The 25,411-nt window shown below is 38.6% G+C and overlaps 1 protein-coding gene across 4 annotated transcripts; it reads right to left on the bottom strand.

Moving 5' to 3' along the window:
• Positions 1 to 539: 539 nt before the first annotated feature.
• Positions 540 to 23,874, bottom strand: LOC117410762 (ZZ-type zinc finger-containing protein 3-like). 4 transcript variants are annotated; one of them, XM_059031610.1, is made up of 12 exons: positions 23,715 to 23,874; positions 14,456 to 16,020; positions 11,881 to 12,019; positions 10,533 to 10,680; positions 10,242 to 10,366; positions 9,164 to 9,235; positions 8,824 to 8,925; positions 8,047 to 8,142; positions 7,543 to 7,692; positions 3,460 to 3,594; positions 3,024 to 3,124; positions 540 to 2,697 (listed from the first exon to the last, which is right to left on the bottom strand). In XM_059031610.1, the coding sequence occupies exons 2-12, from the start codon at positions 15,955 to 15,957 to the stop codon at positions 2,553 to 2,555; spliced, it is 2,715 nt and encodes a 904-aa protein (XP_058887593.1). In that variant the 5' UTR covers positions 15,958 to 16,020; positions 23,715 to 23,874; the 3' UTR covers positions 540 to 2,552. The 4 variants fall into 4 exon arrangements, with proteins under 4 accessions (XP_058887593.1, XP_058887592.1, XP_033873446.3 ...); XM_059031609.1 differs by lacking the exon at positions 23,715 to 23,874 and adding an exon at positions 22,977 to 23,093; XM_034017555.3 differs by lacking the exon at positions 23,715 to 23,874 and adding an exon at positions 22,487 to 22,563.
• Positions 23,875 to 25,411: the final 1,537 nt, after the last annotated feature.

Raw genomic sequence — 25,411 nt, 5'->3', positions numbered from 1 at the left:
CGTATTTACAAATTAAGATTCCTTTATTGATTTCACATTATTCTGTTCTTTTAATTTTTATTGTTTTGCTTTTTAGAAAACCTGAACACCACATTTGGACCAAAATAACAGTAATACCATTTATGGCAACTATATAAAAAAAATTTAGTTTTTTTTTTTTTAGTAAATTGGCTTTGCTCCAATAGAATCAAATCACAATAGTAGGTGACATTTTCATCTGGGGTGACGACCAAAAGTCTGGTACACAATCCCGTGGAGTCTGCTTGTTAAGTCACTTACTTTACTGGCGTAGAACTTGGAAATGTCAGGCACCTCACGGATATGGGAATTGAAAACCCAAATACTTGCAAGCCATGTGGAAAGCATGTTTGCCTGTTTAAATTAGCAGAAGCTGTGGGTGTCTCTAAAGTACTCAATTTCAGCAAGAGAATTATTGACTGATCTTGTCACCTTTAGTGACCTTCATCTTCCAACTTGTTTAACAACTCACCACTTTGTAACACATTTAGTACAACAAAGTAGGGTCTGCTTTGACAAGCTTTGTTTTAATCTTGGAATTTTATATAAACACCAAATCTACATAAAATCTGTATGAAAAAGTTACAAAAACATTTAGTCAAAATACACACATTAAAAAAGTGTAAAAAATATAAATAAATAAAAAAAATGAACAAATTCCTACTGCCTTGTGAGTTAAATGTCCTGTACGAGTTCATCCAGAAGAGACAAAGAAATCTAACAAATTAAATACGAACCGTTCGGAGCTTCTCTATTTAAAACTGGACACATTAGCTCTTAGAATAAGTGCATCAATGTGGCGAGTTGTGTAGTGTGCATTCGTTTAGCCTTTTCCAAGTTTTGCGTACACCTTACAGTGACAAAGGATTCAAATATGTTTTAAGTGAAAGTGTTAAATGGTTAAAACACAAGACAGCATAGGAATGCAGTTCTCACTATTAACAGTGCAAACCCTACCGCTATGGCTTACATCATTTGTGTTCTAAGTAGTAGGGAAAAAAAAGCTGTGGATAAATTAGAGGGGTTAATTTCACTAGTTAGCCTAAAACTGGAATAATCACTACCAGTGCCTATAGTTAACAGCACTAACTTGGGTTCACTCCCTATGACTTAATAGGTAACTTCTTTTTTTGGATTTTAAACATATTGCTGAAGTATCATGCACAGTACATGACATCCTGTTCTGCTGAATGCGTGCAATTATTAAGAGGCAGGTATTCAACCTTGCCCTGCGTCTAGCATAACGGAGAGGCAAAAAACCCAGCAGACTCATGCTTTATAGAAAGACTATTTCCACATAGTTTTATTTCCACCGTTCTCCTGACAATTGTACATTAAGAACATACTGTATACACAGATACTGAAGCAGAAAAAAAAATCCAAACCATACAAAATGGTCTAATTGAAGCACAACAAAATCTACTTGTATAAAAGAATGCACGTGAACCTCTGCTCACTGCTGTGACCAATTACCTTGTTTTTCTTTAAATAGATAATAAAAATACAATCTTTTATGGACCATGTGCAGACTGCAAAATTAGGGGATTTATTTTAAATACAGGATGATTAGGCAGTTTTGCGATCAAGTTGCCGTGACAACTGCTACTGCGTAGGCAGAGAGGCTGTGTAATTTAGAGGTGGAATTACTTCAAAGAAACGTTACACAGTTACTACCACTGACTACTTTTTTCACCATAGTTTGTGCACTTCACATGATTACAACATTACACATAGAACAAATAATAATTAAAAAGAAACTTGAGTGATGACTAGCTTTTCTACCCTGCACTTATTGCCAGAAACAATGACACGCAGGGTTTCCTTGCTTGTTTCTTGGTGTAGTGCTTCTGTGTTGGTAGGTAAATTGTTTAGTGAACAAAACTAAACTAAAAGAAACTAAAAAATGTAAAAAGGGATTAAGCAGCTTTTAGTGAACACAGGCCCATGGTGAGACCTCTGCAGGGTCCATTAACATATCTTAAGAACAGATCTGTATTAGCAAACACTGATTGGTTAAAAACCTAGTATGAATCAAAATGTCTGTCCCTGTGCCAAAACCTCTACTTCACAACATAATGGCAAGATATCTCACTGGTTCAAAAATACTTATCTACACCTAGCTATATCATGTTACTTTATGATAATAGACCAACTCTGTCACAGAAGCATTTTCAGTGAAGTAGGTCTACCAGATTGTGAGCTTAACTGAACCCTCACACGTGTTAGCTGATCATCTCCAGGTTCACCAGCATTGTAAAAGGTTCAAAGAGATACCTTTTTCTTTCATTTCTATTGTGTAAGGAATGTTGGTTAGCCTCTGTATTTTGTTATTTGGAGACCTGTAACTGCCACAGGTGAGGTTTGGCTTGGACACCCGTGAAAGCTGCAGTGCCATGGTGGACACACATCCGCACCGAGCAGCACCAGCTTTTCTTTTTCTTCTGATCCAAGCACTGAACTTCTACAATGGAGCTCCATTGTAAATTCCCAGAAGAGGATGGTAAGCCCGCTGGTCTTAGTGTCCGCTTTGCCCGTCATCTATTCGCAGGGAAGTAGTTGGGATCAAGGTAACTGTAGCCGGTGTTTTGGGCCATGCAGTAGTCTCTGTCAAGAAAGGTATCTGCTCGATAGATGGGATCCAGCTGGTGATCTGGCTTGTGGGTTTCTGTTTTATGTAAGCTGTCAACACAACACAAAAAATGCATTATGTGCTGCAAGTTACTGAAGTTTAAATTATTTTGCAATAAACAAACTTTGCTTGTTGACCTGGGTACTGACCAATAAAAACCACAACAGTTAATCGTATTATGCCACAGGCTTCAGATTGATTCTACAGTCACTTTGGCATAAACAAAACCAAGACTATTTAAATAGGAGTTTTAGTGAATGCAACTACGTTTTCACAAAGGTTTTGAACAAGATTTTGTCTAAAAGGAATGCAGGCAAGAAATTATGCAATCTTTCAGTCATTTAATCAAATGTCTTTTTAATGGCCAACAACTCACCAGTCTGAACATCCATCACAGAAATCGACAGAATTATCCTGTGGGCAGTCTTGGCAGTGCCACCGGACTCCTTGAATAGGCTCCACTCCGCAATTGTCACACTGTCAATTAGATTTGTACAACATTTAAGTGTCAATCAAGCTGCCAATGGTCAATGTAAATGACCACAAAGGTGTTTATTTCACATCAAGAAACCATAGCTTTCAATAATGCACACATTGTCTATAAACTACCCGAATAAATAACTTAAAATAGTACCTTTTCTTCAGGAGGTTGTTCTTAATTTTTTTTAAATAAAAATATATAATAACTACTACTTAATACATTTACATCACTGTACACTCTGTAGTGCGTCTTACTACAGATTTCACTACCGGAACACAATATGGAAAAGGTTTAAATTGGACATCAATATCTGCAATTACGCTGAGCTCACCTTAAATCCAAGGTGTTGCACCAGTGCGCTTTCAGCATGGATTTGCTGGAGTTTCAGCTTCTTCATCTTCTTAAGCTGCAGAAGCTCTTTGTACTCTGCTAAATGCCGGTATTCGATTGGAATGCTTTCCTCATCCTGTTAAAATGGGAGAGTTAGTTACACAGTCTGTAAGCCCGACAGGATCATATCTGCTCTTCAGCCAGACGAGAATGATAATTGACTGCACCCACGATACCACAGTGCTTTGAGCAAGCCGGATAGGGTCGCTCTTCTTAAAAAAATTAAATAAATAAATAAATAAATAAATAAATAAACACACACACAGAGTCATAAGGAATCAGAGAAAGCTGCACAGAAAGGGATTTTTCAACACAGTTTACTTGTGAACAGTGTTCTGCACGCACAGCTACCAATGTGCACTGGAATCTTGTACATAACATTATTTTGTCTTGGTGTCTCAGTAAGGCCACAAGGGAGATGTGCGCATTTATTAAAGGTTCCCAAAGACACAAGAGAAATCAACACAATTTAAAATACATAAATAAATCAAATAAAACCTAGTAAGGTAGATCCACAGTGTCCTTCTGCTGCTTCAAAAGTTCTCTTAGCCTAGGATCAAACTGAAAGCAGACATATCGCAGAACATTCAAAACGCTCTCTTTCTACTGTTAGCTAGTAGAGAGACTTCTGGTAGCTCACTTGATGGTCAGGGCCAACCCTTCCAGTGGAGTTCTGGTGCTGAGGGAATAGTACTTCCGCGGAGGCTCCATATACTAGATACACCTTGCTGTTCTCCACAGACAGAACCATGAATTCGATTACCACTGCACCACCTGGCTTGTTAAAATACCAGCTGTACCACTACACCACTTTAATACACCCACAGATCTGACCAACAAGTACAGGCATTCATCACCATGAAGAGCGGCCAAAAACCCAATTAAAAAAGGTGGATATCTTATAAGAATGATCCAAAAAGAAACCAAATTGAAAAGATAAATAAGGCTGCTAGGTTCCCGCTAGCCGCTCGCCACAAGCAAAACATTTTCCCTTCTGGCTCAACTATTTTTCACCAAGTTCGCCACGGTGGCGAAGACTTTGAAAAATGTACTTGTTTAAGACTGCCAGCACGATTACCCTCAACGTGTAGATTGGGCAGCAGTGTGGAGTAGTGGTTAGGGCTCTGGACTCTTGACCGGAGGGTGGTGGGTTCAATCCCAGGTGGGGGACACTGCTGCTGTACCCTTGAGCAAGGTACTTTACCTAGATTGCTCCAGTAAAAACCCAACTGTATAAATGGGTAATTTTATGTAAAAATAATGTGATATCTGTATAATGTGAAATAATGTGATATCTTGTAACAATTGTAAGTCGCCCTGGATAAGGGCGTCTGCTAATAAATAATAATAATAGATGAATCAATACAGACTGTTTAGTTTGATTTCATTACACCCAATGAAAGCCCTTTAGCTTGTTCACGTAAAATGTATGCGACAAACGTTGTGTTTGGCGAGAGGACAGAGGTTCTAATTAGAAACAGTAAGAGGACGGCGCTGCTTGTAAAACATCTTTTTTTTTTTTTAAATGGCATCCAAACAGAAAAATTCTTGACATGTTTAAAAAAAATATATATATGACCGTGATAGTCAAGGGAGGTGAAGCAGTCATGGTTTCAAACATACTCTCTAGTCCCGAAAGAACATTTTCACAGACGGCAAGCCAGAAACACACAGCTTCAAAAGATCACAGCTAAGTTTTGTTTTTTTTCGTTCTTAAAAAAAATCTGATATTTTGGAAATAGTAACAGAGTGGATTAGAAAAAGGAACAATTTAATAAAAAAAATAAACACATTTATTATTTTAAAAAGAAGGATTTGTCTCACTACGATATATTGAATTTTAATGTCAGAATCGGTGCAATATTACTGTCAGTAGTCCCAGGTGAAAGAACACGATAAAAAAAAAAAAGAATTAAACACAGTAGTGGCTGTACAATCCTACTAATTAATTAATCACATTAGTACAAGCTTGTGTAACGACAGCTGTGGTTGGTCAGGTAGGCATTAATATTAATGTACACTAATAGCACTGTCCTGCAGTGGAAAGAAAACCGTGTCATTCAAAATAATGTAAAGGATTATGCAATGCATGAATATCTCTGCAAACCTTTTTTCATGTGGGACTAAGTTTGAAATGTATTAAATGGGAATCAGAGTTATACTGCACTTTAAATATACCGTTTATGTGTATTGTAAAGGGTAGGTTCTGGCATTTAAATATCTACGTGTTTTCAAATAAAATACACGTCTTTTTGCCTTGTGAAACAGTATGTTTAACTTGTTTATAGTACAGTTAAGTGGCTTAAGTTTTTCCAGTCTGGCTACATTTATTTAAGTTACTTTAGCCACAGTGGCTAACTAAATGAAAGTCTTAGAGGGAATGTACGGCTGGCATGATGTCAGGTGTCAGACGACCACAGAGAACTTTGTATTACTTTCAACCCTCCAGAAGTCTGGATGTGGGTTGAACAATTTAAACAGTGTTATGTGAAGTGTAAAAAGAAGTCTTGGTAAGAACAAAACCCTGACAACAGGGAGTTACAGTTAATGCTGAAGTGCCCTCCAGTGGACTACTCCAGAGTCTTCCAAAACATCCACAGCTCCCTAGTAATATCCTACTTTTTCATGGGAATTGTAATACAATTTGGAAAAAGCAGATTCATAAATGTATGCCTTTATAAAAAGCAGGTTTTAGTGTAGCACCTCTGAATATCCCAATTTAGTAAATCCACCCATCAGTGAATGTATATACATTTTTACGTTCAGTAAACATGGTCACATGCTATTGATTTACCAGCGTTTTACTAAATTCACTTCTGGCAGAATGTATAATCAAAATACATCCAATAAGTAAAATCTGTCATGTGTTCAGCTGAAGGCTTAACTCAATCGTCAAGTGTCATATTACAATGGTATTATTAATAATCTGTATCGGAACTGGTATCTGCCAATTATTGAAATGGAATATAGGTAATTGGAATTGGCCGTAAAAATCACAATCATTGCATCCCTATAAAAAACAAAGCTTAGACATCTGCGCCCCACACAGCATACTGTACTGCTGCTTTAGGCTAAATTAAAGCAGTCTTAAAGGTCAGGTTAGCCAGATCACTACCTAAACATAAAGGTCAACTGTTACGTGCTTTCAGCACAACTCGTGGTTGATTTCTGACAGACAAAATGAGCATAAAAAGGTTACTTTTGATCATTTTGCCCACTGCAAGTCATTTTTATCTCCTAAAAAGCATTCAGCAAATCCTTTTAGTATGCCAGGGTTTAAAAATGAATGCATTTCTCAAATGTTCTTGTGGCTTTTATTACATTTGACATTCAAATGATTCATAACCTGCAACTGACTTGTGTTTTTTTTGTTTTGTTTTATGTACAAACCTGCAAGTCCATACTAGGAACAGCAGTGTGGAGTAGTGGTTAGGGCTCTGGACTCTTGACCGGAGGGTTGTGGGTTCAATCCCCAGTGGGGGACACTGCTGTTGTACCCTTGAGCAAGGTACTTTACCTAGATTGCTCCAGTAATAACCCAACTGTATAAATGGGTAATTGTATGTAAAATAATGTGATATCTGTAAAAATGTGAAATAATGTATAATGTGATATGTTGTAACAATTGTAAGTCGCCCTGGATAAGGGCGTCTGCTAAGAAATAAATAATAATAATAATAATAATAATAATAATAATAATAATAATAATTCTAATTATTTACGCAACTGTCAAGATTGATTCAGCTTTTTTAATTCTTTGCAACATTAAAAGACTTTGATGCAAAGACTTGTTGCATTACGCAATGTATTAAATCACACAGTAAACCTCACGTTGTTTTGATGCTCAAAAGACTAAAAATGTCAGAGACAATAGGCAACCGAAGTTACAACATACTCATTTGTGGGCTGTGTAAAAGTAAATCAAGCATGTACAGAAAGCCAAGGGAGATTGTATGCTTGCAGATTCTGAACCAGATTCTTCTAAACCAATACAGTTCTGATTTGAAAAGCCTGGATTACTTACGGAGTCCTCGGTTGCAAGGTCCTGCAGGTTACTGCAATAGCTGGACCTGTCGTCATCGTCATCCATGTACACAGGAGGCTCATAGGAGGTCATGAAAGTGGACGGCCGGTACAGGTGCTTGTTCAGATGGTGTTGTCTTTTGCTGGATGCCTAAAATTTGTATTGCGACATCATCATAGTAATGTTTCTTTTTCAGTACATTAGTAATTCACGTCTTGTTTTTTGCCAGATGATTACTCGATAAATTAAAATTTACATTCAAATGATTCTATTGAATTTCAGCTAACTTTAATGATTTTTGTTTCAAAAGCTTTTGTGCTCAGTTTTTGGAGGTATGTATGTATTTATAGTATTATTGCAGGAGTGCTGTTGGCATGTCAATCGCTACCATTCTAACACTGCTGTGGTCTGTCAGAGAATGAGAACAATTATAAAACCAACACACAACTGTTGTTGTACTTGTTTTTTTGAGAGAACCAGCTATAAAATACATTGCTTCATTACCTTTTTATTGTACATGTACAAGTTGGGAGTCCTTCCTGGTACTGGAATACCAGCTTTTGTCAGTTTAATAAAATACTTCTGCACCCGACTGGCAACCTAAAAAAAAATATATATATATATATGTATTGGTTTACTCTAGGATGCATGAAAAAGTTTGTATTGCTGTTAAGTCAAAACAAATAAAAAGGGGTTTATTCATCAGTCACAGCAGCAATACCCTCCTGGAGGGACCCATTGTAATGATTCTTGATCTGTATTTAAGAATTTCCAACTTAAGGCTTCAGGCAGTTCGCAGAGATAAATCATCACCTACTGTTCACTCCCAGAATGAGAGAGAACCATATGGGAAAGAACAGCTATGTAGAAGTAAATTACTGCCCTATTGTTTCTAATTATTCACCTCTGCAGGTCACTATAAAAGGTCTGCAGGACAGTATATAAATTGGCCTAAACAAGCCATCGTCCTGCAGACAGCAGATTAACACGAGGGCCGTCAGTTTTAAGCTATAGGAAAATATTTTCTAACTGAGCTTTATCAATGTCACTTTTAAAGCTATAAAATTACAAAGCATGTTTCTATAGCTTACATGAAAAAAGTTTTTTCCTGTTTTATGATGAAAAATACAATATAGTATCAGTTCTCCTTGAAGGGCTGAATGCTAAATTGCTTACAAAGCCACCATACGTTAATTTATCTACACTACATCAGAGAACACTATTGATAATATAACGTAAGTGCATCCATGATCTGATTTGAAACTGTAGTGCCAGGCATACCTGCTTCGCTGTCCTGTTGCCCAGTTCATCAGCTATTTTCTGCCAGCGTTTGGACTCTACCTCTTCCGGGGGGAACTTCAGCAGCAGTTGCTCTAACTTTTTCTGTACCAAAATAAAAGCACAAAACGCTATATGAAAAATATAAATTACATTGTAAAGAATGAATAGATCCAATACAACAGCACTTTATTTATGAAGCCGTTTCAGACAAAGCAAACAATAAAAATAAAATAAAATAAAATAAAAATTGATTGCAATAGCGCCAATTAAGAATATAAAGTCATGCACGGAGGACCAGAACAATCTAAAAATGGTAATTAGGAGCATATACTTTGTTTACCTGTTCTTCTACAGTCCACAGCTGGTTAAAAGTTTCTGGTTTACTCTGATCACAGATTCTTCCTCTTATTACCTGCAAGCAAAGTACAAAATGTGCAAACACATTGTTTTCATTATTTGGACAGTACTACTAGTTACAGGTATTCATTTCAAATGGGATTCTCTATGAATTTAGTGGGTATTGGCCAATGTAATTGCAGTACCACACAGCAACACAGTGGCTGAAGTTATATTTAAACCAGCATCTCCTGGTCCCCAGCCGTCTGCTCTAACTTCCATCTAAACTGTCTTAAGGTTTGCAGTAACAGGTCATTAGCTAGCAGTTGCATATACATTCACCAGATATCTAAAAACCACCATTCTAAAAGGTAAAGGTTTCACTGGGTTGGTTCATCAGGTATATCACAGCACATATATAATTGGCTTTCTTTTGCTAGATCAATGAATGTTCAGCTGCCCCCAAAGCAACCTTGTACACACTTGATGAATGACTTGATTGTCACGCAGACAAAAGCAAACAGATCGGCACACACGTTGGTGTTTTGAATCTCCACATGCACTGCATTGACTGTCCTTATCAGTCTCAATCTGTTCCCAAGACTGAAGCCAAAAATACAGCTCTGTTTCCATAGCTACCACCTACACTTCTGGTAGGAATGTACTCCTGTTTGCTTTGTAAGCCTTGCATGTGCTGTTTTGAAGGAGGCACATGTTAAAGTAAACGGGTATTTATTTTAAAAATGGTATCTGTTCCCATTGAATAGTAAAGGCGGCTCTAAGTTTGCATGCCTTACTTTCAGGCAATTCTGTTATGCTTGCACTTCCCAGGTAAGCAGCTGGCTGGTAAAGACAGAAGAAATTATCTTGGGAATAAAATATAAAAGGACTACCTATAAATAAGACATGCAAATTGAACAGATTGTAACAGGTGTCACATTGCTGTATAGCGAATGGAAGTATGTGAAGGGCAATATCTATGGATCTATTTAACTAACTTCAGCTCCTTTTACACACACAACATAGACACCTGCTTTGACACGGATATGATTGCAGACATCAAGGGTGGTATTAAACTGTACCTGTGAGCGACTGCTTGATGCTGTATGCTCAGGAGCATCACTAGAAGGCAGAGCTGAGTATGAAGAGGACTCCCCCCCATCCTTCTTGGAATCCAAAGGACTTCTAGGTCGAACAGGTAACCCCACTGTAAGTAACGCCACACCAAAATAATAATTACCAACACAATATATGTTGTAGGGTTAACCTCTCTCCTCCAATAACAGTTTTTTCTTAATTCCCTGTGCTACAGATAAGGGTCTATTTATTAGTTTATTACTGTGCATCTGTGGCGAGCACATTGTATCTCATACCTTTGTCAAATATGAGCTGTAACCTTCTAGTGTGGCGCTTCTTGTTTCTAAACTCCCTCTCAAAGTCACCAAGGCCAGAGGTATATTGGTCCCACGCAATCTCGGGCAGCTGGACAACTCGCTGAGGACACGGAAGGCCTATGTCAACCTGCAGAAAATCAGGATATTTCACTTCATTAAACAAAGAGCTACATTTTCCTACTATAATAAAAATTATTTTAAAAAAATGAAGTACATTTCTTTTCACCAGTTAATACACACATGAACTGGAAGTTACCACTCCATGGATAAGGCCCTCACACTTGAATTCAATCAATATGCCGACAGAATGCTGCATACATGCACAGTAAATGAAGCTGCCTTAATAAAAATAAACTGACCTGCTCACAGAAGTGTGTAATTTGAAGCAGCTTTGAGATTTATCCGCAGTATCTGTTTCGCTTGTTTTGCAGCTTTGCCCAGTTTATTGCGTATTCCAGTTTTTTAGGGTACACAGGGTTTGCATATGAAAACAGCCCTAGACATTTGAACACCAAGACTAAATTATGAAGCCGCAGTTATCTCAACCGAGGGCTGTCAGAATCAATATGGTAAGTCTTGTCATAACTTCTCATTTATGCTATCATATTAAAATGCTAATATGAACCATCTACATGCAGCAAAGTGTGCGATGAGTTCCCAAAAAATGCTGTCGACTTCGTGCTGAAACTGGCAACACTTTTCATTGTACAAAAAATGAGGTTCAGTTTTCTCTTTTGTCGTTATAGTTCAATTTTATGCAAATGTCTTTTTCGGTTTGGGAAAATCATAACCGTTGTATCCTTACTTCATCCCCTCCTTTTTCTTCACCCCGATATAGAATCAACCCAATCTGTTATTCCTCAGAGGATTATCATTTGAAAGTGTTCTAAAGTGATAAAATTTAAAACTCCAAAGAACGTGGCCTTCAATCATAGCTACTTAGGCCTACTGACGTATCACTATTAGATAAACAAGGACAATGGTTCTTCTGCAGCCTGCAGTTTATCTGTTGAGACCTTTCAACCGATAAACAAGGACAATGGTTTTATAAAACACTAACACACATACACACACACACAAGGAATCAGAGACTGTACTGCTACAGCCTGCAGCGCAGAGTTGAGCAGCCATGTCTTAAATAGTGTTTTTCGTGAATTGATGTTGCAGTGCAAATAGTAAATAAATGTACCACGATTCAGAAATAAACAACTCAGTCTTGTGTGTGCACCCAGGTTGGTACATACAATTAACAGCTTGCTTACAATTACCTTTCCTAAAGCTAATGCTTAATACTGCCCCACGCATTCCACAAAAAAAGCATGTGTACCCGTTTTTGGAGTTGCTCTACAAAGACAATTGGGTTGCTGAGCGATTCCCTCTGGTGCCTTGCTAGGTTTTCCAGGTCTTGGATTGCTTGAGTGCGCTGTGCCTCCAGTACAGTAATGGTCTGCAGCAGCCTCTGATAACTACAAATAGAAGAATATACATTATTCAACGCCCTTCAAAGAGACTCAGACGGTATCTAACCTGACAACACCTAAGACATTCTAAGACAATTATTTAACTTGTAGTTTATCATTCACTGAACACATTACAATATTATAAACGGTAGGTTTAACAAACTCAGTAGCTTCAGTTGGATATTATTGTCCAATATTTTATAGAAAAAAAAAAACATTCTGAAATAGTCATTTTAAGCCAGTAGTAAAACAACAGGTGGATTAAGACGTGACATATAAGCAAAAGGACACAGCAACGAGCGAGTTCATCTGGAATTGCAGCACTACTGCTGTAGGCACATTAACCAGAGTTGAGTTTGATGATTTTGCAACGTTGCTCACCTTGAAGTGTTTTTTTTTTTTTTTTTTTTTTTTTAAATTAGTAAATCGCCAATTACTTTGTTATTTTCTCCCAATTTGGCATATCCAATTATTTTTAGGCTCAGCTCACCGCTACCACCCCTGCGCTGACTTGGGAGCAGCGAAGAGGAACACATGCTGTCCTCCGAAGTGTGTTTCGTCAGCCGACCGCTTTTTTTCACATTGCAGACTCACCGTGCAGCCACATCAGAGCTACAGCGTCGGAGGACAACGCAGCTCTGGGCAGCTTACAGGCAAGCCCGCAGACGCCCAGCCAGACTACAGGGGTCGCTGGTGCGCGGTGAGCCAAGGACACCATGGACGAACTAAGTTTTTTTTACCAGCAATCATAAAACAGATTATTTATTGAAATCTTTCTTTGGCACAAAAGCTAAAGATAACCGAGACGCACCATAAAGCAAACATTAGTACATTACTCTCGCTCTACTATTAAATAGTTAGTTAAAGCAGCTGCAGCATGGCCCACCGTTTCTGTTCTGTATTGCCTGTGTTGAAGTACAACATTTCTGCAATGACGTTCATGGCCTATTGAGTTACTACATTCAGTCCTGGTAAACCTCCAAGAGTAAATGCAGCAGGGTTAGAAACTTCCACGAGTCCGGCACTCGATCCTGGATTTCACAACTCCCCTGGTTTCGTTTTATTATTGGAAGTTACCACAAGCCAAGAGTCTGAGCAATCAGGCACCTGCTTAATAAGCCCTGAACTGATCACACTTAACACAGCGTGAATAAGCCTCACTTGAGTCTGTGGGTTTACTATTAGAAGTTGATCGTGCAGCTTTATGCGAGGAACCAGATTTAACTCATGACTCCTGATCATTAAAACAATACACACAACTGAGAGTAGTTCAGAAACATCTGACTGGGTGTAGGACTAGCGAGAGTTTACAGTTTTAAAATATTTGTTAAATATTCCTAAAAAGTTTTTAGATAACCTGGAATCAATTATATAAAAACAGTGTACACATCCATATACTACTAAGTAAAATACAATATCCAACTAAAATGTTGGTGTGCAGCTGAGCGTATTGCCGGCTGAAAGGCCAGAAAGCAAATCCTGTGTTTCAGTACCATCTACTGGCAAAATGGAACAAATAACAATATTGATCAGTGGTGGTATAAAACAGAACTGATGAAGCTATGAAGCATTTTCATTATCGAGAATATCGCAGTGCCAAACGGCAGCTATCACAGAGTCTTGCTAGGAGGAGATGCTCGCAATACTATGTTAAACAGTGTAAAGGGGGTTCAGCAAAAATTATACAAAGATTAAGTGGGCATACATACAAAGCTGCCAACACACACAGACCCACAGCTTAATATTTTCTGTGTTTTACCTAAACCCTCTAAGTGACCCAGAGATCAAAATCAGAGTTACCTACCAGCATGTCTAACAGAAATATGGAAATATTTATTATGAGCACAAAAACACACATTACTGTAGCAACACATTTTTTCTTTCAATCCCCATTAAATGTACTAAGAAAAGCCAACAATATTTCAGAAATATTCAACAGTATTAAAAATAGTAGTAAACCCAACTATTCTGATAAGAAACTGAAAAACCTTGTGGTAGGAAAGTACAACATAAAAGTACAACTAATACAACAACTGTAATACAATGGCTTCTGTGATTGAAAGACAGTAAGCATGAATTAAAAGTGGTTTGCCAAAGATAGAGCAAAGGTATAAATGAATGCAAAATAAATGCTAGCTGATACCGCAGATTTATAATAACATAATAAATTACATCACCACACTGTTACGCTAATGGTGAGATATGGAAGTGTTCTTGGGCCACACTGCAGGGCAATACGCTAAATACTGTTATAGCAACAATCACGACTTGTGATTATTCATGATGAAAGTAAATTTCAAACTGCAGCAAATCTTCACACGATTTTCAGTCACTGTGTTAATAAGAAAAGATTTAATAGAACTGGTAAAAAAATACATGAGTAGCAAAATAAGTTATGATTTTTTCCCCCTCCCATAATCTACTAATGTAGATTACACATACTCTTTGTTGTGTTTCAGCGCCAAATGATCCGATTCAAAAAAATAGACATCAGGGTCCTCTTCATCCTCATCTTCCTCTGTGGCATGGCTGCTGCTGCTCACAAGCTCTTTGGCGGGTGTCAGAAGTCTGCTGTTTGGCAACCCTGACTCTGCCGCCAATTTATCCATTCCTTCCCCAAAACATTCACTAGCGGTGTCACTGGAAGTGCTTTGCCCTTCATGATGAGACTTGTGCGCTTTCCCACAAGGCTCCTCATCAGCTTTAGTTTCAGCCTGTACATTGCTACCATGTGGGCTTTCCTTCTCCTCTCTGACTGACCCATTGTCCCTGGAAGGGGAGTTTAGTTTATGAGGGCTCCCCTTGCTGCAGGCAGCCCTTCTTGGTGAAGTTCTCAGTGTGTATCTGTGTTCTTGAGGTTCCATGAAAGACTCGACTTCATCCAAACCACAGTCCAGTCGTAGAGGTGGCTCAGGTTCCCCTGAGATTGGTTTGTTGTCCTGTACAGCACTTAGGCCACCATTGGTATTCTCAACAACACACTCTCTGGATGAGCTACCGCTGTCCCCCACAACATCAACCTCTTCCTCTGGCTCCCTGAATGACGACTGGTTCTCTGATGAGGAGACCGCCGATGGCTGCTGCAAACAACCACTAATCACGACAGACGGGCTGCCGCTGCCCGCTGCTGTGTGAGAATCAAGCTCTGCTTGCTCCGAACGCAAGTTTCTACAAGGCACATCAGGATCGAGGGCAGAGTTCACTTTGCTGCCATTTAGCAGCGCCAAAGTCTTGTTGCCCGCACTGAGGGATCCAGTCCCAGTTGGGTCAGCGGACACACAAGAATCAACAGTTTTATCGCTGCAGTTAACGTCATCCAAGTCTTGCTCGTCAAGCCCATTTGTCACCTGGTGAGCATCACCAGAAAACACAGGGCAATCAAATCTGTCCACAGGGCTGTCTACCTTTTTGATCTCCCCTTTGTCACAATCATCCAGTACAAGACAGCGTCTAGCTCGTTTTGGGCCAGGACAGTCCTCATCGTTTTCTGCAGCAGACCCCTTACTGCAGGTAGACTTCTCTAGCTTGACCAGAGAGTCTTCCTCTGAACTTGTCAGCTCCCCAGAACGTGAGCAGCGGTTGACCCGCTTGAAAACCGGAGACACCCCTTCCGAATGCCGCCGTTCACAGTTCTCCGTTGCCTGCTTGTCAGGGAAGTCCTTCTCAGAACAGGAAAGGCCCCTCTTTCTGGGGCTCATCCATGACTCGCGGACGTTCTGCTGCTGTTTCAAGTCAGAGACCTTCCCAGAGTTCGTCACCTTGGGTAGCGGTTGCAGGCAGTCCTGCTTTTTTTTGGGCGACCTGGCTCTTTGAGGAGGGATGGGCGAGGTGTCTTCGGGGTGGGCGATGCTGCGGTTTCTTAGGGTTCGACCACAAAAATTCTCATCCAAACCATTTATCCCCACTGATGATCTTGTAACACGTGTGGATCGAGAAGCAGCCATACTATGGCAAATCCCTAGAATCTCCTCATCATGGTCCTGTCATCAGCAGCTGTTAAAGGATACCTGAAAACAGAAAATCAGGGGACAGGGTAAATCAAAAACCACCATAAACACTATAAAAGCATGCAAACCTACATACCCAATCTGTACACATACATATTTTGTCATCTTAATACTGTGGTACTATATAAACAATATCAATCTAGTATAAAAAGGACAGCAGTAATGCCCCAGCAAGAGCAAGAAACAGAAACTCTATTTGTACATGCTGGATGATACAACTCTGGAGCCAAGGAAAATGTACACAAGATGGTTCATTTATGCAGCAATTGAAAGAGAAATCCAATACTGAATCCTGTCTATGTGGAATGAAGAGATCACAGTATTTTCACAGACAGAGACTCCTCTTATTTTATTTGAATGCAACAGATTGCAATGCAGGTCTGCTGGGGAGATAAGCTCTTAATTCAGCAGCGCTACAGGAAAGAAATGTCAATCCATGAGAAGCAGGTGTGTGGTGGTGGTGGGGGGGGGGGGGATGTCCATAGCTTTACCATTTGAACAATGCTGCATTATTGCTGCCTTCCTGCCACAATAACATACGCACAAATACAATTATTTAATATTCACTGATCCATTTAATTAACCAAACGTCACTGTAAAATGGCAAAACCTTACGTTACATTACAGACTACCGACTTCAAAGCATGCCTAAAACGCATTTAAATGACCACATTCTTTTTGAAATTTTAACTCCAGGAATCAGGTAGTAGCCGGAGCCAGCTTGTTGAACACGACTGTAAGAAGGAAGCACATTTAGTGAGATGTGGTAAGTTTAAGACTCAAGAAAACAGTTACCACAATCCAGTTTTGGACATATATATAGGGCTACTGATTTTCCACGATCGCGGAATCACGGACGGAATCGCAGAATTAGGCATTGGGAACGGAATTGGCATTTTGGGAATGGAATTCTGCTTTGCAACTGCATGTTTAAAAAAATAAAAAAAATAAAAAGAATGCTGCGCAGTCTTTTACTGCTGTTATTCTCCTATAAAAAATAATGGATTGCTTTGAAAACTACACTACCCAGAAGCCCAGCAATGACGCTTGTATAAAACGTTGTATATACAGAAAAAGTGAAAAGTACCTGAAAGAAACGATCAACCCCCTCCCACCCCCAATTAAAAAAACTTAATTAAATTTATGTATTCATTTATTTAGTTATTACCGCAAATCTGTTACTCCATCACCCGTTCAACACAAGGAAACGAAACGGTGGTTGAGGTGAAACCTTTAGTTTTATAACTTATTATTTCTAATTTATAATTAACTCCTTAATAATACTACGTACTCAGAGTAGTTTTTAGTTTTTTTCACTCGTGTTGCTTTAACATGGCTCTCTCTACTTTAGCTACTGTATGAGAACAGAAAATGGTGAAAATTGTTGACTGACCTACAGTACATTGTTACTAGTGGACTGCTTTAAGAAAGATTTTTCCTGGAAACTACAGTATCTCAGGGACTTAAATAAAAAAATGAATTCAATAGATTTTATGTAAAAATGTTATTTATGTTCAAATTATGTTGTTAATTCTTAATAAGAAACGGAATTGGTCATTTTGAAAAACAGAATTTGCCATTCCCAAGAATGGAAAATCAGGAGCCCTATATATATATATATATATAATTATATATTATCTTGAGTCAACAACCAACTACAGCACATTACATCAATACACAAAGAAATAAAGATTTGTTTTTGTTTCACTATATTAATGCATTTATAAATAAGGGCCCTCTACCGGCATAATTATAAATCAATCCCTTCTCCACCTCCAGCCATTGATGAAAGGCATTTTATTCACAGCGTTTTCTCAAACATTTATTCCCAGTATCTGTGTGCATGCTGCTGCCCTCAGGTCTGGAACACAGAGGCTGCCTGCACTCTCTATGCAGTTATTGACTGTGCTGTTGCTTCTCAAGGCTACTGCCATCCCTGGCGCTACTCTTTTCATTCTGCACAGCCCTGAATGCCACCCACAGAATAACTCTGGTAAATAATAAACCCTCACAAATCACAGAAGCTAATGAGCCAGATGCTGTTTTCTGAATTAGCATAACACAGAGGGTTGAAAAGTTCAAAGTAATGCTTTTCCTAATTATATATTTAAAAAAGGGGGGGGGGGGGGGGGGGGGGGGGAGACCCTAATTACTTCTGTTTAATTGAAGCTTTAATTTAGCTGTTTAATTGGAAACTCAAAGGTCAATTTTTTAAATCGGTTTCCCTCTTCAGAAATGTTTTAGGATACAGATATACAGTACTGGTATAAATCATGCCAATGTACAGTATCCACAATCATGTATTATTTGATCAATCAAATGTGGACCTCTTCCAGAGTTTCAGTAGATGAAGCTTGTCTCTAGATAGGGTTGCAGGACAGACTGAAATCAAATTACAGATCCCACCACAGTGGTAATTGGTTTATTAATTTAACCCAGGGGTGTCCAAAGTTAGCCCTTCGACTCCTGGTCTATGTTCTAACCCTGTTTTAAACTATTTAACTGAACCAATTAAACATCATCCAGACCCTGAAGTAGTTAACGATATCATTTTGCCTGTTAAACCTGGAGTGGAATTGTCCTTCAGGACCGTGATTGGACTTCCCCGATGTAACCCTTTCCTTTTTACTATGACGTCACCAGGAGCTAATTGACCGTCTGCTGCCTATAGAGAGAGAATGGCTACTGTATCGATCGTCTACAACCCATCTGTGTCTCTAAGATTTTCTCTTTTTGGTTTTGGTTGTTTTACATCCAACATGTTCACTTCCCTTTTTTTCCCAGTTTACACCCTGCCCTGAAGAGATGACAGTTGGGCCTGGTCAACAAATACAAAACATCACGCACACTGGCAAGCACATGCAGGATAAACCAAATGTGTTTTATAGGTACTCTAGATACCACATTTTTTACTTAATCCAGCCATTCTTTGTCATCTCTGATCGAACCAAGCAACAATAAAAATGACTGAATCGACCAAACTAGGTTCAGCAGATTAGTGAAAGTGTGCTTTTTTTTTTTTTAAAATACTAATTTTAAAGTGTGTAGTACTGATACAAACTATTCCTTAAACTGGAGGGTACACTAGGCTAAATACTTTCATCTTTCAGTTTTGCTTTTGAACAACGCACACTTATTTCGAGAGCTGGATTTTAAATAATTCTTGGTACACGATTTACTTGAGGTACATATATATATATATTTTTTTTAAAGGCTGAGTTAAAGATTAATTCTTAATTGTTTTTGAAAATAAAGAACTTGCTATTCCAGTAATCTGCAATCTGGTTCCTACATTTCCACTGCTTGTTAACAATCATGAAATATGATACATTAATGCATTCTGACCATGCATAGAAAGAGCTTGAAGCAAAATGAGAAATGGTATCAGACAACCACAACAGGTTTATTAATCAGAATAAAACGGATGATGGAACAAAGGCACCTGCTTAAATAGGTAAAAGCACATTTCTCCCTGCTAGTTTAAATACTTCTGCTTTTGTGTCACTTTGCACCTGTTAATAGCTGTCACAAAAATTAAATCTCAATTATAGAAGAGGATTCATTCTTTAACATGGTTGTATGTTAAATGATTGCATTGCTAGGTATATTCACATGGTAAAAAACTTTTGAAACATGTAGCTATTTTTTAAACAGGGTGCAATATAACAGAAACGCCTCCGTTATCCAAACCAGAGTATGAACCCAATCCCAGAGAGAATCCTGTCAAGAGTACAAGATAACCCTTTATGACATACTGTAACAGTGACTGTCCTTCCCAGAAAAAGGCAGTATAACAGGGTGATGGAGAGGCTGCTGTATGTTGCACTCTTCCCCCTCTGTGGGGATTGAGACATGCAAGTACACCACATTAAGGAAGTCTGGCACAGCTCACACTACCCCGTATGTGAATGGGTTACAGCATCTGTTTCTCTTGTCAACTAACGTATCACGTTTAACGTGCTCATGCCAAACCTCCCCAACACTTTCCCCGTACTAAAAACAGCAGCGCTCATCGTCAAACAATTAGCCAATTATAGGATTCTCTACTGGATAATCTGTGCCACTTGTGACTCCCCACGTACCCCAGATTACCAGCGTACGGTACCATGTCAGGATCATCAAGGAGGGTATACTTTACGACCGTTGCAGAGCATTTTGAGCCAATCCCTGTTATGAACCTTAATCGTAAAACCTTATATATTTTATATATATATATGGTGTGCCTATTCGAGTTCATACTAAAAGTTGTAATGTCTATGGAATGCGAGTCTTAATAATACTCCTGCAAAACATGGTTTGGTCCCACACATAAATATGGATGAGCAGGTAAAAAAAACATGCAGAAAGCTGAACCACCAAAAGATGTACAGTACTGCACAAGAGGTCAGGCAGATGAGTTTACACCACTTGCAGTAAATGATATAAGATGTCATCTATGTGGGGTCAATAGGTGAAAAGAGCAACTGTCTTTCTGTGTGGTTATTATTATTATTATTATTATTATTCATTTCTTAGCAGACGCCCTTATCCAGGGCGACTTACAATTGTTACAAGATATCACATTATACATTATTTCACATTATACAGATATCACATTATTTTTACATACAATTACCCATTTATACAGTTGGGTTTTTACTGGAGCAATCTAGGTAAAGTACCTTGCTCAAGGGTACAACAGCAGTGTCCCCCACTGGGGATTGAACCCACAACCCTCCGGTCAAGAGTCCAGAGCCCTAACCACTACTCCACACTGCAAAATATGACATCACTAGACACCACTTGCATACTTTATTGTTCTGTCACAGCCAATTACAGAACAGTTTGCTAATCCATGGCATGCATCCTTGGACACATCCCACTTCTTCATAGCCTTAAAGTTTAGGATACACAAGAAACTAAACAAACATTCAAAATCCGCACTACTTTCCTGTGCACATAAAGCCACTGAGACTAGACTTTTACTCTTTAAAATAATTTAAGAAAAATAATAAAGCCTGGAGACATACTACGTCATTGCACCCCGGTCCCAGAGGGCTTCATTTGTTAAGTGTGCATCATCAGACGACAAAAAATATAACTAGATCTATATGGTCAAATTATTTAACATGTTTCTATAAACTGTAAAGATGAATTCCGTATCGTGAGCAATAACATGCAACGTTGCCTCACATGCCCTGATAAATGTTTCACTCCGGGGTTACCAGTGACAACCACGTAAAACGAGCCTTCAAAATGAGAAAACTATATACTGTACCGATAAACGTGACAATAACACAGTAAAAGTTTTGATCTCTGTTTGAGTGATGGGATGGGTGTCACACAACGAAAACGATGCTAAAAATATATTTTTTAAACTTGTCATGTTATTAATATTTTAAAATATGGATACTATATAGATGAATTGGTACAATCAATAAATAAAATAAAATGCACGTGTAGCAACTTCCTGCACCACTGCTGCTCGTGCGCGTGAACTTTAAATTGGCATGTGCTCTTCTGAAATGACCCATTACAACTAAAACTGCTTTAGTACATTGTACCCCTATCACCCAAGGCCCTTACAGACAGATAGAAAAACTATGTTTAGAAATATAGCGAAATTAGCTTGCACCACCGCACAATGTAACAGAAAACAAATGATATCGATTTAGCCAGATCAAAGACATAAAACCCTGTCGTGTTATTCTTATTCCTCTCTAGAGAGAGAGAGCGGTTTCTGAGCTGAAGCTGATCTGATTTTGCCTAGCCGCTATTTTTCTCATTTTATGTTGCTCGAAGAGGGCCTTAGCAGCTAAGAAAAAAAAACCAGGGAACTGGCAGGGAAATGAAGCCCGAAAAGTGCACACCCAACCCGGCCACAATACTCTGGTGAACCATCGCTCTACGGAAAGCGCGGCAGAAAAACAGCAGCACTATGTTCCAGTTGCAACAAATTACACGTCGTCTCCCCCCCTAAAATTAAAAGCAAAGATAAATTAAACGTGCACAGCCTAGTCGCACCCTACTGCATAATATAAGCACCAAATTGACACAAATGAAGTATGCATGTTTTTTTTGCCTTCAACTCTAGGAAGCGAAACTCGCGTTTTTTTTGTTTTTTTTTACAGCTATAACTTTGGCGTAAATAAACTGATTTAGCAACGGACTGGGAAGAATATGTAGAATAATTTGCAAAAAACGGGTGCCCTTCTGCTAACACAGTGCGGTGACCAGATGGCCTGATCATGATGTCTGGTGCATCGAGAAGGGAGAGACACGCAGGGAGAGAGGAGGTAGGCGATTGTTTAGCGCAACAACTTTCCTGAAGCATACACGCGTTTAAAATGGAGGGTTCTAGTAGAACACTTTCTGCTAAACCCCGAGCCCGGTCAAAGTTCTAGTTTTAAACGGAGAGTGTTTCGAGGCGGACGACACAATGATTTAATTTGAAATATGGTATTTAAAGAGGGAGAATTACACTTACCTCACTTCCGCAATGGGTTTGCAGCACTCTCGGCCGCCGCCATGTTTTCTATCCCCTGGCTCTGTGATAAGAATCCCACAATCCCGCCGCGCTCTACAGAGCTTGCATTTTTTTTTTTTTTTCATGCGGCGTGTAGCATAGGCAAGGTACTAGCAGTATGTGCAAGCAATAACTAGTGCGGTATATCCCATTGATTTTATTATAAATCTCGACTTACTTACTTGCAATCTCATATTGAACACATATTTTCTGATTGATTTTTAATCTTAATTTTAAGAGGGCATTCTGACAGAATTGTTATTCACCTACACTTGTCATCTGTTAAGCATGGAATGCTGATTTTTAGACAGCTACATACATAACTGGGGTTATGACAAAACGAATATTAAAAGCAAATATTTAATTGAATCTGAATATTTAATTATCTTTGTTATTCTTTTTTTATCAGTCAGTAATAGCGAGGGCTAAATCTAACAAGAATACAAATTACCTGGTTGAAAATGTGAGGATCCAAAACTGAAATATGACCCCAGCAGCTTGCGGTTAAGATTAGGATGAGGGTCATCGTGAACCATGCTGAGCGAGTCATATTTCTACTTGGGTTTCTAACATAATGTTAGTAATGTCAGCAATATCGCCACATTAGGCAATAATATATAAACATAATTGCAGTTATGTGTGAAACCTGATTAATTGAGCCAATTGCAGCCAAAAAGCACACACACACACACACACATTCCAACCACTGGTCTTCACAGAACAATGTCCCCAGCGATATACAATAACACTGAATGATTTGTTTCAGGGATGAACTGAGGCCTGGCTTCTGTCTTGTAGATAAAATAAAATAAACGAAATAAAAGCACACACGTGTGACTTAGCTAATCAGTTTTGAATTTGTGTTGGTTATTTTAATCAATCTTACAGCAAGCATTTTATTTGTATTTTTTTTTTTTAAATAAACTTATGTATATTATTATGCTGAGAAAAAGGGGAGAGTGGTAGTGTTTTTGTTGCTATAAGTATCATCCACACGTGCACTATAGTGATGTAACAAATAGGATACTTTCTATCTTGTAACTTTTCACCCAGTCAATCATGCAGGAGGCGTGAACAACCATTCCAGAATATGTGAAGCAGTTAAGTAATGGGACAATTTATCCCCAGCAATGAACACAAATAAAAAAACAAGTCTGTCCCAGATTTTTAAAAGTCTATTGTGGCTTACCTTAAACTGTAGATACACCACTTTGCACCTCAACCATGTCATGTTGTGTTCTTAATTACTGAAGTAGCATTCTATCAAGAGAATAGGACCATGCTGTCTGATGGCAGTGGTCAGTTTGTGAGTTCCTAAGTTAATAAAGAACCATTCAACCATCTCCTTTGGTGACTTATTTCTAGTTTATGCTCTTAGATGTGTTGAAAAAATACATGGGCCATAAAGCAATTATATCTGAGCCTATCAAAATGGAGATGGTCTGGTAAACTGAGCACCTTGCTGTCACAGGTGGCATTCAATGTTTGCTTTCCTGTTCTTTACCAACTGCTAATTGGGAACTTTCAATAGCCCAATTAGCTTTGTTTTCACTATTTTAATTTATTTAGTCAAAAGAGAGAAGATATCCACTCATCTTATAGTGTAAGACCCCAACCAATTCTATATTCCTGCCTGGTAAGTTTATACTTTTAGCTGTCCAGTAAAGCATACTTGCCTTAGTGGAAGAAGGATCTGCACTGCAAAGCAAACATAACCACTATAAACATGCCCATGCCCCCCCCCCCCCCAAATTGCTTGGGGCAGTACTGCTTTAACCCTTCGCTGCCCAGTGTCCAATATATTTGGCATTAAATAGGTATAGGAACACATCCTGGACACTAAAGGGTTAATCTTAATGTCTGGAGATGGAACAGATGCAATAGAAAACAGTGTGTGTTATTCTGCAGGAAATGTTTGCCAATTTCAATGCCATTGTACCCTAAATGGAACTCATCAACCACTTAGGGCCAGATTTATCAAAATCATTTTTTTTGTGAAAGGAAAATCTAAATGTTACAGAACCAGTGACAAACAACTCAAATTAGCAAGCTTTGATAAACTACAGTTTCATTACAAAATGATCCAAATTGCACTTTAGAGTGAAACCTTGATTATTCTGGTCACTCTCAAAGAAGTGGTCCAGCTCCAATGACTCCCACCCCACCCCCACTGCCTCCGTCAGAAGCAAGCCGAGAGCTACCAAAAATTCCTGTGGATAAGAAGACAAAGTGTTTCCAAACTGTCTCGCTCACAGCTGGTGAAACGAGCGGCTGGAAGACACTTTCTCCAGGCACTGCTTTAAAAGGCTCTCCAGTAAGAGTAGAAGGCAAAGCATGCATACACCCAAACCCAGCCAATCAGAGCCAGCTGAGGCTCTGCAACCTTATTCTATTCTTACAAACCAAGCCAGAGCACAACAAAACACTGAGCATGCCACCAGGACCACCCAACTCCAAACGTTTGACAAAAAAATTACTAAAGTGTGTATATTTCAAATCTTCTGTAACACTTGAAAAATAATTACCACAGCAATTTAAAAGCAACTGCAGTTATTTCTATCATATTTAAATTGGAATATTATTATTAGTATTAGTATCTAGTATGATCAAGGATTTCACACAGACTATTTCAGTGTATTCCTATTCATTTTCAGCTATTATAGGAAGATACTATAAAAGTTGTATTATATGAACAAAATGGTGTTCTTGCACTATAAGAAATGTTTTGTTATAGTATTTGCTCTTTGCAGTGCTTGCTGAACCCTTAAAGTATCTGGTTAGAGACAGATCTCCACTGACTGCAAAAACCAGAAGGGGTCTTGGGGAGAAGCAATGCCACTATCTACTCTAAAGAGTTCTGTAATCAAAGGGATTTCTTCAGAAAGA

The sequence above is a fragment of the Acipenser ruthenus genome, chromosome 10 (assembly GCF_902713425.1).
Source record: "Acipenser ruthenus chromosome 10, fAciRut3.2 maternal haplotype, whole genome shotgun sequence".
Classification (NCBI taxonomy): domain Eukaryota; kingdom Metazoa; phylum Chordata; class Actinopteri; order Acipenseriformes; family Acipenseridae; genus Acipenser; species Acipenser ruthenus.
Note: the sequence above shows the minus strand (reverse complement) of the source record. Positions and strands in the feature narration are given on the sequence as shown.